The sequence below is a fragment of the Sorex fumeus genome, unplaced genomic scaffold (genome assembly GCF_029834395.1).
Source record: "Sorex fumeus unplaced genomic scaffold, SorFum_2.1 ptg000034l, whole genome shotgun sequence".
In the NCBI taxonomy this organism is placed as follows: Eukaryota; Metazoa; Chordata; class Mammalia; order Eulipotyphla; family Soricidae; genus Sorex; species Sorex fumeus.
This window is the reverse complement of record NW_026606091.1, coordinates 32,702,306-32,717,913: the sequence shown is the minus strand read 5'-3', so window position 1 is coordinate 32,717,913 and position 15,608 is coordinate 32,702,306. Positions and strand designations below refer to the sequence as shown.

Genomic DNA, 15,608 nt, shown 5'->3' with positions numbered 1-15,608 from the left:
TGGGGGTCCAGGCACTCCGGCACACCCTCTCAGGCCCTTCCCTCATGTCCTACCTCTGGCCTTGCTCGCACCCTCTCCTCCTTCCCCTCTTCTGTAGCCTCTTGTGGGGGATAGGGTCCTTCGGGACCTCACGCTCCTCACCCAGCCACTCCCATCTCGATCTCTTTAACAACATCACTCACTGAAATGTGCTTATTTACTTACAGCTCTGCTTTGCCTGTGCCCCCCATCAAACTCTTCTCCAGAAGGGCCCCTGGCACGGGGTTGGTGTTTGTGGAAGGATGTTGGGGATTAGTTCCCCATGGCCAAAGGGCACATGCCTGGTGAGCAGAAGTGTGTGGGAATCACCTGACTTGCATGAGGCCGTCCTCATGACTTGTCTTGTGTGGGTCGTTGTGGCCAAGTCCCTGGTCAGTCAGAGGAGCGGAATTAGCTTCTTCCACCATCAGGTCCCGTGGTGCAAAGTGACTCCTCCAGGATAGAGCCATAGGGGCGCAGGAACCCCTACCCCATGCCGAACGGTTATTTCTTAGCTTTCACCAGTCACAGGACACTCACTTCCCTGGATACCTGTCACCCAGGGGTGCATGCCAGAAATTCAGACTTCCAGTGTGGGAATTGAGGTCTCTAAACTGTGAGGCCCCTGGGCCCCACTGTTTGCCCCTCTTCCAGCTGAGACGTGGCCCGGGGCATCAGACAGTGCAGAATATCTCTCCTAAGGGCCACCAAGCCCCGAAAGGCTGAACATCATGCTCCTGTCAGCAACTACTGCCTACTGCACCTGTCTCGGGCCGGACCCTGGCTGGGTGTGTGACAGAGGTGCCTCCCGGCTTCACCACACTCACCTCTGCATCTCTGCACTAGCCAGAAACAAAGACCCTGTGGGCTGAGGGGCTAGCTCAGAGGGCTCGAGCATTTCCTGGCACACACAGGGCCCTAGGCTTGGTTCCCAGCGTAGCCCCAGTGGCCACCAGCACTGATGACCTTCCCCTGGACCTTTGCAGAAGAGGAAAAGGAATCCAGTTGCTGGGAGGGGCAATGCTAAGTGAGACTAGTTCATGTGAATAGAATGAAGCATGGCATGTATTATTTCAAACTGGCCAGGTTGCTTTGTTATAGAAGGGGGAAAAAAAACCAGGCAAATGAAGGGAGAATTTTTTTTCCTCAGCCCCAGGCCCTCTGTCATTGGAGCCAAGGTGGGAATATTATTCCAGTTACTTGTTTAAATGTAGCTCTAAGAATTCTGCAGATGTCTTTGGGCTGCTCCAAAAGACATCTGCAGAATGGGAGGAGGTGTGAATTATTTTGATGCTCACCCTCATCAGAGACCCCCTTGGGGACGGTATCCGCCTCCTTCCCATCCCTGCAAAGTGGTGCATTTGCACAAATGTGGTCCTTGTAGAAGACGTTTTGTGTATTTCAATCATCCTGAGAAATAAAATCACAGCTCCTGTCTCACCTTCCTTTGAAGTGTTTTCACACTCCAGAGAATTGCTTACCGGCACCCAAAGGTAGAGAAGTTCGTGGGCGTTGGTTCAAGCCGGCACTTCCCTTAAGCCACTCTCTCCCAGATGGAAGGAAAGGTGCGAAAATGGCCGGAGAGGGCCTTTCTGGGTGCTGAGGACAGGCTGAGTGATTCTCTGGATTCGGAAAGCCACAGGGCTCGAGGTGGCTGGTTTCAACCTAGGGATGATCATTTCTGGCACTTTCTCTGCAGAGTTAAGTGGGATCCAAACCAGCGCCTGTACTCTTGCTGGATGATGTCAGTGTAGAGCTGTGAGCATCAGGTGGGACCCCTTTAAGACCGTTCCTTTTCATTTCCTACTCTTGACAACAGAGGCAGGAATCTCTTTCAGAATCGGAAGCAACATGCCATCATGAAAATTGCACTGGCATTAAAATCAAACTTGGATCTGAATCTGGCAGCCTCACTCAGAATGGCCTTATCTGCAGCACAAACCCTCTCTCAGACTCAGCTTCCTGAGCTGGAAAATCAGGAACACCCCCTTTCTCAATCAGAGGTGTGCTGATTTCTTTGTGGGTGGCAGAATTTGGGGTACACCACAAAATTGTCATGGGGAGACCATGCCCGCTCGTCCCTAGCTCATCGTTCATTCCATTCAGCATAAGGAAGTCCAGGATCAAATCTGCCAGCCAAACAGATGTGACAGTTGACTTGTCTTTCACCCCCCAGGGTCTCTAATGAGTGGTGCTCAGCTGCCTGCGTCACTAGTCAGGTCTCACTAGGTCAAAAAGCTTAATTCTCTGCTACTCCAGAGCCCAGTTATAATTGGGACTGACGTCACCACCACTTGGGAAGAACTTTGGGACACATTCTCAGTCCCTAATAAGAAGCAATGACTGCACTCCATTTCCTTGCGGCCCATAAGCCACAGATGTCTGCAACCAAAGCCACGTGCCTACGTAAGGGGTACAGGTGGGCAGAGTCAAACAGGCTCCCAAGAACCAGGAACTTCTCTTCATCCAGCTCCTTGTGAGCTCCCGGATAATGTAGATCACGTGGGTATTTCATAAATACACACAATGGTAATGATGATGGCGCATCTTGGCTTTAATTCACGTGTGCTACTTCCTTTATTGATTTTGTGTTCTGCAAATGATCCAGATAATGTCACCGCCCGTTTAGGAACAGTTACTTGAATTCTGCATGTGCCGTCTCGCTGGAGTCTGTTGACCTTTTCTCTCCACTATGAGTCCTCACATAGTACACAGCTAATGAATTTCGGTGGAAATCAGTCGTGTCTGAGCAAATGTGGCATTTCTCTATTTTTCTTATCTGTTTCTTTCATTTTTAGGGTCAAGTTGTGTTCCGGAATGGAGAGCGAATGGGAACCATTAAATTTACTCAATTTCAAGGTAGGCTTTTTGCTACTTTTTCTTTCTAGTTTGATGAATTCTGTATTCAGGGGATGTTGTGTTTATGCAATAAAATACATCAAAAGAAATGAAAGTATGATGTTCCTGATAAGAGGAAGCAGAGTCAATAGAAAACATTTGTCTGTGAAAACATTCATTTCAATTTATTTAGTTTCTTTTTTCTCAGCGGCATAGCTCTGCAGTCTGAGTCAATCTTCTCACGTGACCAAAAGCTTCCTGAAAGTGTGGAAGAAAGAAGGGGGCGACTAAGTCCCTTCCAATACTCTGAGAAATCCTTGCGTCACTTTTGGTTTTTGTTCTAGAAATTTCCAAACGAATTGTAAACTTGATAAACTAGAATAATGAACCTTGAGTACCCATCATTTGGCTTCAACCAGTATCAAAATTTTGCTAATGTTGCTTTCCTCATCTTATCCCACCCTTCTATTTATTTATATATATTTTTTGCTATCATATTTAAAGCAGCTCCCAGACAGGACCTCATTTCAATCTATAAATATCACAGTATACATTTCTAACAGGTAAGGAGTTTTTGAAAACGTTGAGTTCCACCCTGTTGTCACACCAAAAACATTTGAACTATGTTTCATACTCCATTGATACAGAGCCTCCGATTATTTCAATGTCTCTAAGTTGGTTTGTTGGTGAATCTATCCAAGGACCACTGATTTGATCAGGTGGAAGTGTCTCTTCAGTCTCATTTAATCTGGTTTGCATGTGCGTATGCGCAGACGCGCATACACAAGTCACACACAAGCACACATGCATATACACATGTGTCATTGTTTATATGTTTTTATTTTCACAAAAGTAGTTCACAATAGTTCGTTACAGATAAAATGCAAACACCAGTCCCACCACTGAGCACCTTCCCACCACAATAAAAGGGGAAGGGTGTGAAAGTTGTTGTATTTCATGCTGGAGCCACTTAAGCCCATAAATAAGAGAATATAAGCAAGTATTCAAATGTAAACGTCCGATTCGGGTTGTTAGGCATTCGAATGAATCAATGCTCTTGGCCAAGTTTGTGTTGACAAGGACACCGACACCTCCGACACCTCTTTTATCGCATGTTCCGAGGAACAATTCTTCTCCAGTGTCGAAAACGGCATGGTGAGATTCGTGCCTTCTTGTCTCGGTCAGACCAATGATGTCGTACTTGATCATTCGCGCTTGTACCATCAGGTCCTCGATGGATGTATCTGATGCTAGCCTACGTGCATTGAAAGTACAGACAATCATTTTTGTCTTCCTTCGTTGTGGCAGCCTAGTTCGGCCTTGAGATTTTGTCGGCCTCTCCTTTCTCATCCTTCTCAGTGCTGCCATGTCGGTGAAGCCTTCAGGGTCAGGTGAATGAGACCAGTTGTAGTTACTGGTTTTGGCATATCGAATACACAACGGATAGCTTGCCAGGCTCTTCTGTGCGGGCGGAATACTCTCGGTAGCTTGCCAGTCTTTCCAAGAGGGATAGAGGCTTTTGGGGTGACCTCTAATCACCCTTGTAGGTGTTACCATATTTGAACCCTATCAAATATGGTACGACAATTCTGGAAGATGGGTATTTAGTGTCTTATGATGTGTCCGCCGAGCTGGAGTCCAAGGTCTCAGAGAGTTCCGCTTATCTTGTTCTGTGGGTCTTCAGTCATGTGTGAGTCTCGGCCGGAGCTGCCACGCGGGTCCGGAAAGCGTCCTGGAGTGTGGCGACGGCTGGGTAGTGGAGGTAGTGTCGATAGTGGAAGTCTGCCAGTGGGGTATTTATCTGGGTAGGGTGGGTCTTCTGTGCGCAATCCGATCCCTGGGTGGTTGATGGAAGCAGACAGGGCAGGGTAGGGTGGGGCTCCTGGTTAGAATCCCTTTGTCACCTGTGGTTGGTGGGAGTGAGCAGAGAAACTCTGTCCCTGGGTCCGCCGAGCTGGAGTCCAAGGTCTCAGAGAGTTCCGCTTATCTTGTTCTGTGGGTCTTCAGTCGTGTGTGAGTCTCAGCCAGAGCTGCCACTGAGGGTCCGGAAAGCGTCCTGGAGTGTGGCGACGGCTGTGGTACAAATGCTGGCCGACTTTGACCGTGAGTGTGGAAAGGTACGACTACAGCTGAATCTTACGAAGACAATGTTTATGAGAAACAGCCTCGTTCCTGATGCCCCATTTGCTCTCAACGGAACGACCACCTCCGAATGCAACAGCTATGTGTACGTAGGTCGAGAAGTCAACATGACAAATGACCTGGCACCCGAGCTGCGCAGAAGGAAGAGAGCAGCTTGGAACGCCTTCAAGAACGTCGAAGAAATAGCTAAGAGGACGAAGAACCTCCAGCTCCGGGCACATCTCTTTGATTCCACTGTTCTTCCTGCATTAACATATGCCTCAGAAACCTGGACCCTACGCAAACAGGATGAGAACGCTATTCAGGTCTCCCAAAGAAGAATAGAAAGAGCTATGCTTGGAATATCACGTTTCACTCAAATGAGAGAAAGAATCCGGAGTTCCGAACATCCGTCGACGATCAAGAATCAGGGACGCTGTCTCATTTGCCAAGGTGTCAAAAATCAGATGGGCTGGTCACGTAATGAGATTTAAAGATGACTGCTGGACTAGAGCTGTTACTGACTGGATTCCACGGGATGTCAAAAGACCGCGTGGCCGCCCACCTACCAGATGGTCAGACTTCTTCGTCAAGATCATGAACGATCGGTTTGAGGCCCTTCATGTTCCCGGAGCGAACAGATGCCATTGGGCTACACTAGCACGCGACAGGGACAAATGGAGACGTTACTGGCACCCGCTCGAGCAAATCGACGACTAACGGGAAGTTAAGTGATTAAGTGATAAGCAAGTATGTTAAAACCAAATAAATGTGTGCTACTTTTGATGCGTAAGTGAGATAGTGTGTAAGAGGTCCAGGAAATTCTATGTCATTCTCTTCTGGGAGCTTTAATTTATAGTCTCTGGGTCTTGGCCATTGATGAGATTACATGGTGCCAGGGACAGTTTGTTGGTGTGACTGCCAAGCTACTGGAAAACTGGGGTGATGGGGGAGGGGGCTTGGAGATCTGTCACAGGTTCCTGCATACCTGGATTTTTCTGCCGGTCCCCTCTTGGGTGAGGCTCGTCCGAACATGTGGAGAGTGGCAGCGGTTGGGTTCTAGAGGTTTTTGGCTGCTGGAGTTCTGCTTGGGGCAGGGAGGGAAACTCAACCTGCCCACTTTGAGGTGCCCCAATGAAAACGACCTGGCACAGGGTCAGGACATTCTGCCGTAATTGTTTTTTTTAAGAAGTCAGATTATTGGTGGCCTAGAGCGATAGCACAGCGGGTAGGGCGTTTGCCTTGCACGCAGCCAACATGGCCGACCCAAGTTCGATTCCTCCGCCCCTCTTGGAGAGCCCAGCAAGCTACTGAGAATATCTCACCCATGCAGCAAAGCCTGGCAAGCTACCCGTGGCATATCTGATATGCCAAACACAGTAACAAGTCTCACAATGTTACTGGGCCCACTCGAGCAAATCGATGAACAATGGGAGGACAGTACTACAGTGCTACAGATTATTGGTTGGATTTTTCTGCTCTTAGGGTAGGAAAAGATCTCAGACACCCTCCTGATCAAATGCTTCCTGAGCGGAGGAGGAAATGGAGGCCCAGGAGGTGGGGAGTAGGGGGATGAGGGTTGGTCGAAGCCTAGGAGCATCCGAAGAGAGCAGGGCATGCTGTTGGTCTAGGGGGGCATCTTGGCCTAGCCCAGGACTGTTGTAAGTGGGATGAGGATAGTCAGAACCCCCGGAGAGACCATTCAACACTGTGGTGATTTCTAGAATCTGGATGTTTCTGGAACTTGAGGAAATTTCCACTTACTCTGAAATGTCTACTCACTCTGAGCAGATCCCAGAGTCATACGTAGGAAAGCAGAAATGAAATCACGTTATTCAGATTCATTCAAACAAATCCCAACCGAATTCAGATCAATCAGGAGAGGTGTTCTTCGGGACTATAGCTTCGTAATGCAATCTTGTACATTGACCCATCCATCTTCCTGTGGCAGGTAATTGAAAAGCATGTCAGCTCTCTGGCGTGCACAAAAGATGTAATTTTAGGCAAACGTAATTATTTTCCCATTTGTTAAGTCTCATTCCTTCATTGGTTGAACAAAGTAAGCATCTTGGCAGAGATACTTTTTTTTTTTGAATGATTGCAACTAAATTCTCTTGTCACAATTCCAGGTCTCAAATTATATCATTCTAGGAGAATATTTTGTAAAATATTGATCGGCCAATCGTGGCTGCAGATGCATGCCAATGTTATTGCTGCCTCTCTCTCTCTCTCTCTCTCTCTCTCTCTCTCTCTCTTTCTCTCTCTCTCTCTTTCTGAGAATGAGACACTGACTGCTGTATGGTTTCAGGCATATCTGGGTGTGTAAAAATGCAGCAAACAGAGTCCAGAGGTAGATGTCGCCTAGCTGAGCCCAAGTGTCTCACAGAATATCAGGCTAGTGACCCTGCCTCTCTGAGCCCCAGTATCTTCATCCATTAAATAGGATTTTAATACTCCGTACTCCTCTAAGGGAGTGGGGAGGGAGGACTTGATGAGATAACACATATCAATATGTGTACATCATTTTTCTCAGTAAACGATAGCAGTATGACTAGTACCTTTGCAATAATGATGACACTTTTCTGGGGGGAATCCAGATTTTTTTGGGCAGGTAAATCCCCCAGTGCCTTCTTGTCTGCTTTCCCCCTAATAGCAGCCTCTGCCCCACTTTTAACACAATGTACGATGGTGGGTGGCAGGACCTGGGTGATAACCTCTTCACGTTACTTCATGGTCTAAGTGGAGAAACTGAGGTACGGGGGAAAGAGGTGTTGCCTCAGAGACACATATATTGAGTGGCCGTGTGAGCGCCACCACTCAGCTTTCCCTTCAATGTCAACACCTTATTCTTTTGTGTGTGTGTGTGTGTGTGGGTGCAATATGATTCCTCCTTTTATTTATTTTTTTGCATTTTTTAAAATTTATTTTATTTATTTTTTATTAGCGAAACACCATGAGGTACAGTTGTAGACTTATAAATGTTCCTGCTTGGGTTTCAGTTATACAATGATCGAGTACCCATCCCTTCACCAGTGCCCATTCTCCACCACCAATGATCCCAGTAGCCTTCCCACCCCCTTCGCCCCATCCCCCCCAGCCCGTCCCGCCCCGCCTCTGTGGCAGGGCATTCCTTTTTGCTCTCTCCTTCCTTTAGGGTGTTGTGAACACCAAGTAAAGGATGTTTGGAGAATTCGCTCAGAATGCTAGATGCGTGCTGAAAGTAGACTATAGACTGAACACGATGGCCACTCAATATCTCTATTGCATATCTCTATTGCAAACAACACCTTATTCTTAGGAGCTCAGGCTCTCTCTCTCTCTCTCTCTCTCTCTCTCTCTCTCTCTCTCTCCTCCTCTTCCTCCTCCTCCTCCTCCTCCTCCTCCTCCTCCTTCCCTAGCATCATTCCCAGGTTCTTACTGAATTTTGGAGCTGGTCCTGGCATAAAACCCCAGTTTACATATTTTTTAACACAGACTCCTGTTTTCAGAGGAATACTGAGCTATCTGGGAACTGAATGGGGGGCCACCAGAACATGGGACCGTGTTTGAATCAGCACCACATTGAGTTTTTCAGATTCACAGGGTCTTGGAGATGTCTGCCTTGTCTGCCTGGATTTGGTGATGGGCTTGGGGGTGGAAGGAAGGGATTGAATCTCTGAGCAGACTCTCCGAGGAGTTCACGGGACTCCCAGTTATCATCTCATTTCCCAGGAAACTGAGACCCAGACAGGAATAGGGACTTACCTAGCGGGTCTGCAGCCTCCACATGGCTGAGTCCGCACCTGGGAGTGGCATCTGGAAGAAGACTGAGGGCAGGACTCACAGCACAGAGACTCCAGGTTGTAGCATCAGGATTCCCCCAAGTGTCAGCTCCACACGCCTTCACCTAGGCTGCTGGATTCACTGGGAGCCCCAGACATGGGTTCAAGCACTTGCTCTGCTGTAGGCTGACTCTGGAAAATGGGCGCTCCCCCCACCCACCCAAGCCTGCCTGCCAGGGCGGTTAAGTGTTGCTTAACCAGGGTAGAGTAAGAGCTGCTCTGAAAAGACCCTGGGACAGGAGCTAATGCACCACCAGCCTGTGTCTTCCCCTGCCAGGCTCTTGGAAGATGCCTGCCTGATGGCTTGATGGGCTTGTGAAAACGGAAGGATGCCTTCCTCAGCTTCTAGCTTCCAGTGACTTGCTTCAAGGCCAGAAGGACAATATGGCACCAGGGTGCTTGCCTCACATGCAGCTAGCCCAGGTTCTAACCCCAGGATCCCACATGGTTCCCAGAGTCCACCAGGACTGATCTGTGAGCACAGAACCAGAGCTAATCCCTGAGTGAGTACTGCTGGGTCCAGTCCAAGAGCAAAATTAATGGCTTGCTTCAAGGACGAATGTCCCTAATTAGGGCCACTGCAGCTAAACCCTGAGAGCAGAGACGGGGTCCAAAGTGCAGGGTGTCACTTGTGCATGCTGGGAAATCGCTCGCTTTCAGACTTGGGCATGCTGGAGAAATGGTGGTGCTGTTTCATCGCCGTGCATCCAGCTTGCTGTGCGTCCTCAAGAACGTATTTTGAATCTAGGAGAGTTCCAGAATGATTGCCCTAGAGCCTAGCATTACACAGGCCCTTGCATACACCAGCCCCCAAGTTTGATCTCTAACAGTGTACAGTTCACCATCCCCCAAGCATTGGGGGACACAGTTCAGGGTGGCCCCAGGTAGTCCCTGGCACTGCAGAATCATCAGGAGTGACCCCTGGGTTTCCTGAACACTGTTTGGAAGCTTCCCACAAAAGGACAGTAAAGAGCACTCTTCCCCATGCCCAGCCGTGTCCCGTCCCTGCAACTCCACTGCCCAGGGTTTCCAGATTCCCCCGTGCTGCTAGGACCATCCTGGCCATTCAGCACTGCAGCAACTGAACAGCCACACTCGAGAACAAGCCTCTTACTCACAGTATCTGCAACTCATAATCCGGAGAGGAGCAGGAAGCGGAACCGGATATCCAGATGCCCAGATGCTCACTTTCAGGGCAGCCCGAGGGAGAGCAGGTGGAGCTCCGTCCCCTCACCTCACACACCCATGGTGGCTACCTGCTGGAGTATTCTCCCAGAGGCCCCCCCACCCCCCGTGCTTACAGAAACTCACTTTTGGTGCACCAGGAGACCAGAGAAGTGGCTCATGCACTTGTCGGGCAGGTCCAAGGCTTTGGGTTGGATTCCCGGCACCACCTGGGCCTCCCCAAGAAATGCAGGGCCAGTGGCCCTGGTTCCCTGAGCACCGCCTGGTGGGACCTTATAACTAGCAGCAACTACAGAAAAAGAGCATCTTGGGGCTGGAACGATAGTACAGCAGGCATGGCATTTGACTTGCATGCAGCCAACCTGGGTTCAATTCCCAGCATCCCATATGGTCCCCTGAGCACCGCCAGGAGTAATTCCTAAGTGCATGAGCCAGGAGTAACCCCTGAGCATCACTGGGTGTAACCCAAAAATCAAAAAAAAAAAAAAGGAAAAGAAGAGCATCTTGTTCTGTCTCCCTTCCCTCCTCATCTCTCCACTCTGCCATCAGTAGGATCACCTCCAAAATTAGGCACTCTGTTTTGGGGGGATGAGAGGCATACCCAGCAGTGATCAGGGCTGACTTCTGGCTCTGTGCTCAGGACTCACTTCTGGCCAGGGCTCGGGGCTGTATGCAGTTCCAGAATTGAATCAGTGTTCAACACACGCAGGGCAAGTGCCCTTCCTCTGCACTGTCTGCCCTGGCCCGTTTCAGGCATTCTCGCCTTTGTCTCAGACACTATTCTGAGGTGGCCGCTATGGCATGAATTCAGGCCCAGTTTGGCCTCCTATTAGCCACACCCCTCAGGCACAGTGTGAAAGCACATGCAGAAGAACATGTGCACTAAAGAACTGGCCTTCTTCTTCAGCGAGAAAAGAAGGAAGCCCTGTCACTGCCAAAGTCTTGACAGGCTCAGAATTTGCAGAGGAAAGGGGGCCAGGTGCACGGCCGCTCTCCCTCACCCTCCCTGCACCATAGTGGGCTCATCTCAGGAGCCCCCTATTTTGGCAGGATAGGATCTCCCCATTCCTTCAACTACATAATTGTTCACCGTGAGTTGGGGGTGAGATGGGAGCATGGCCTTCCCTGTGTGCACATCTTAACAGCCTGTTAGTGTGGGGGTTGGGGGAGGGGAGGATAACAGAGTTGCTTTCAGGTACATGCCCTGAGCATGGGCCCCAAGCTTCCCTGCTCCCATCACCAACGAGGGGCTGATCTCTCTGGCCAGGTGCCAGAGCCCAGAAACACAGGCAGTTCATTTCCCAGAGCCTGCTAGGGAACTTTAAGAGCTGGTGCGACTCAGGTGTGAGACTCTGGAGATTGATTTTCGGTACCCCTTTCCTGATAAAGCATAGATGGTAGCTCTCTTCCTGAAGCCCGGGGCTGGGAGAGCCAGTCCAGCCTCAGAACTTGAGCGTGGAGACATAGGTTGCTTTGGGGTGTGCTGAAAGTAGATAAAAGGCCAAACGTACAGCCCCTCAGTATCTGTATTGCAAACATGATGCCCCAAAGTAGAGAGTATGTGGAAAATTGTCTGCCATGAAGGCAGCGGGAGGGGTGGGATGCCAGGTGGGGGAGGGATACTGGGGACATTGGTGGTGGAAAATGTGCACTGGCGGAGGGATGGTTGTTTGATCATTGTATAACTGAACTCAAACTTGAAAGCCTTGTAACTATCTCATGGTGATTCAATAAAAATAAATAATTCATACACACACACACACATGCTTATGCTGTCACACACATATGCACGTGCACGTGCGCACAAACATACTCTCACACATATGCTCACACAAATGCATTCACATGCAGTCACATGCACTTTCAGGCACCACTCTCAGTCACACACAAAGTGGAGACACAGACAGGGCTAGGGAGACTGCACAGGGGTGCCTGCTTTGCGTGAGCACAGAGCCGGGTGCAGTCCCCAGCAGGGCTGGACTTAGAGCAGGTGCACATCACAGAGCCCAGACATCGAGTTCATCCGGTTAGCTGCCACCAGGTGTGGGTCCCCCACCAAAGGGGCAGGTATAGCCACTAAACTTAGGATGGTGAGCCTAGATGAATGAAGGGACACTTGTCAGGGTGGTTGCTTTCAGTCCAGGGGCCTGACCCTGACACCTCCCAGTGCTAAGGAGCCAGAGTTTACCTTTCAGGAAGTTCAGGGAAGGCCACTTAGAAGACAGAGCGGTTTAGCAGTCCCTGTGGCAGGCCGTTGACTCACCACGTAGAGGGCATCCCAGCTTGCCCCACATGCCCTCTGCTCGCATGCCTCTGATATGGGGAATTCCTCCCTGCTCTGATGGAAAGGCAATGATATTTTTTTTTTCCCCCTTTATTTTATTTTATTTTTTTTAAAGTTGTAGATTTACAATTTTTTGTGCTTTGGTTTCAATTATACAATGATCAGATACCCATCCCTCCACCAGTGCCCATTTTCCACCACCATGGATAATATCCCTCCCACCCCCATCCCCCCATCCCCCCGTCTCTGTGGCAGGGCAATCCCCTGTGTTCTCTCTCTCCTTTTGGGTGTTGTGGTCTGCAAAAGAGGCATTGAGTGGCAAACATGTTCAGTCCATAGTCTACTTTCGACATGCATCTCCCCTCCTGGGAGGATCCTCCAAACATCCTTTATTTGGTGCTCCCTTCTCTATCTGAATAGCCCTTTCCTCTAGGATACCCGGCTGGCCTCTAAGTTATGGAGTAATCCTCCTGGTGCTGATCTCAGCTATTCTTGGGTATTAATCTCATACTTTGTTACTTTATATCCCCCAGATGAATGCAATCTTTCTATGTCTATCCCTCTCTTTCTGACTCATTTCGCTTAGCATGATACTTTCCATATTGTACCACTTGTATGTAAATTTCATGACTTCATCTTTTCTAAGAGCTACATAGTACTCCATTGTGTAGATGTACCAAAGTTTCTTTAACCAGTCATCTGTTCTTGGGCATTCAGGTTTCTTCCAGTTTCTGGCTATTGTAAAGAGGGCTGCAATGAACAAACAAGTGCAGATGTCACTTCGACTAATTTTAACAGAACAATGGGACAAAATCCCATAACAATAATCTCTCTCAATGTCAATGGGCTAAACGCACCAATTAAAAGACATAGAGTGGCAGGATGGATTAGAAAATTGAACCCAACATTCTGCTGCCTGCAAGAAACGCATCTCAATAGTCAAAGCAAACACAGACTCAGAGTCAAAGGCTGGAAAACAATCCTACAAGGCAAACAGCTCCCATAAAAAAGCTGGGGTAGCCATCCTTATATCAGACCACATTGATTTCAGAGTGAGGAAGGTCATAAGAGACAGTGAAGGCCATTACTTATTGATCAGAGGATCTGTACAACAGGAAGAACTTACAATAATAAATGTATATGCACCTAATGAGAGACCAGCAAAGTACTTAAAACAACTACTCATAGATTTGGAAAAAGACATCAATAGCAACACAATACTAGTGGGAGACTTCAACACTGCTTTGTCACCTCTTGATAGATCAACCAGACTCAAGCTTAGCAAGGACATACTTCATTTGAGGGAAACAATGGCAATGATTTTTTAAAAAAAAATTTTATTAGTGAAACACCATGAGGTACAGTTGTAGACTTACAAATTTTTGTGCTTGGGTTTCAGTTATACAATGATTTAGTACCCATCCCTCCACCGTTGCCCATTCCCCACCTCCAATACTCCCAACATCCTTCCCACATCCTGTGGCCCAGTTAGGAAATGCTTGAAAATCCTGGGCCAGAGGAACCAAAGAGCTTAGTGGGTAGAGCACAGGCTTTGCATGCTTGATCCCGAGCATCACGTAGTCCCCCAGGCACCTCCAGAAGTGACCTCTAAGCACAAGGGTGAGGTTAGTCCTCAAGAACCGCCAGATGTGATCCCCCTAAACAAACAACCCTGACAGCCAGGCTTCACCCCTCGCCCCCCCCCCAAGCTCCTCTCAGTGATTTCTAATAAAATGAGCCCATGTTGGCCTCTGGCTTCTCTAGCAACGCCCCCCACGACACTCCCAACCGAGTAATTTGCCAATGGAGAACCTGAGGCCCAGAGACAGGACAGGGACTCTTCTGGGTCACACAGTGAGGGACAACTGCCCAGCGGGTCTCATGGGGTCAGTCAGGGACAGGCCCCCTGCCACCACCCCCTGGCGCCCACTGGTCTGCCCCCTGACCCCAGTCCCAGGTGGCATACAGTCAGGGGGCCACTGTCTTCAGGGCCAAAAAGCCACGGCTGCCACCTCCTCCTCCTCCCCCTCCTCTTCCTCCAATTCCTCCTCCTCCTCCTCTTCCTCTTACCTCTCCTCCTCCCCCTCGCCCTCCCCGTCCCCCTTCTCCTCCTCCCAGGAGCAAGTTGGTGTTCAAAATCCCAGGGCTCCTGGCCTGCCAAGTCTGTTCCTGTGACATTTAGGGGCCGGGTGAACCAGATGTGTGACAGCCGCCTGCACAGTATGAAGCGGGAGACCTTTGTGGGAGAAGGAAATGACTTTTCTAGCCCTGTTTGCAACTCAGAGTCAAAGGAACCCAACCCAGCCACCCCAGTGGGCTTCCTGGGTGCTTAGAGGGGCTGCCACACCTGTGTTTCCACCCAGAAATTCATTTACTGGCAGCCGTTGGGGAGCGGGGCTGGGGAGGGAGGCTACCCTTGGACACCCTGCTCTCACTTTCTAACTTGGGGTAGCTCTGTAGACCCGCAGTGCGCAGTGCGGGGAGGAGAGCTATGGCCAGGCAGTGGGGGTCCAGTCTGGGGCTGTGCATGCCCAGGGTCCCTGGAGGCAGCCCCTGGCCAGGAAGAGCAGGGCCTTGGGGGAAGCCCTGACTTCCAGCCTAGCCTCTCTGGCTGGGTCAGTTAAACCCTGAACAGAGCCCCGGGGTGCCAACCCTCAGTTTCCTGGTCTGCACCGAAACCAACCAGGTCTCACAGCCTGCAGCCAGCAAGCTAGAGAACTCAGCAAAGTGACCGCATTCAGGGACCTGAGAAAACGGAGCAGATCCCGGCACTGTCAGGGTCAGTCCTGAGCACAGAGCCAGGAGCAGCCCCTGAGTACTACCCCGACCCCCATGAGAAACAGCACACTCTACCCTGGGCACAGGCCCAGCCCCCAGGAAGGCCTCGTGAGACCCCTTCCCCCTCCCCAGCCTGGACACAGCCTGCACAGACCCAGGGCCTCCGTCTCCACCACAGTCCCTGCCTCTGACTGTCCAGCTTTCCCTGACCTTTCCCCAGATCCAGCATCCCCCCCACACGGCCCATCCACCACCTTGTGTGCCCTGAAGCTGGTGGCTTTGCTGACCAGCGCCGCCGACATGCCCTGGCCCTGGCTTCCGTGTGCCTGCTCTCTGTGGCACCTGCAACCCTCGCCTTTCCCGCTCAGCCTCCATCTCTCCTGGGTTTCCACCCTTGGCCTCTCCCCTCCTCTCTTGGCACCTTTCCCTGGGGGGTGAGGGTCTCCTCCCGCCGACCCCAGCATGCCTGCCAATGACCCCAACTCTTCTTCGGCCCAGACCTCTCCCCTGTCCTGTAGCCCCCGGTACATACATCTCCACCCTGACCATCTACAGGCTCCACA

At 50.1% G+C, this 15,608-nt stretch overlaps 1 protein-coding gene across 1 annotated transcript in view; it reads left to right on the top strand.

The window, feature by feature from the left end:
- Window positions 1-15,608, top strand: part of GABBR2 (gamma-aminobutyric acid type B receptor subunit 2) — a 352,729-nt gene that overhangs the window by 261,952 nt on the left and 75,169 nt on the right. Inside the window, exon 8 of the mRNA XM_056117153.1 lies at window positions 2,817-2,877. Coding sequence (XP_055973128.1) covers window positions 2,817-2,877 — 61 coding nt within the window. The remainder of the gene's footprint in view (window positions 1-2,816; window positions 2,878-15,608) is intronic.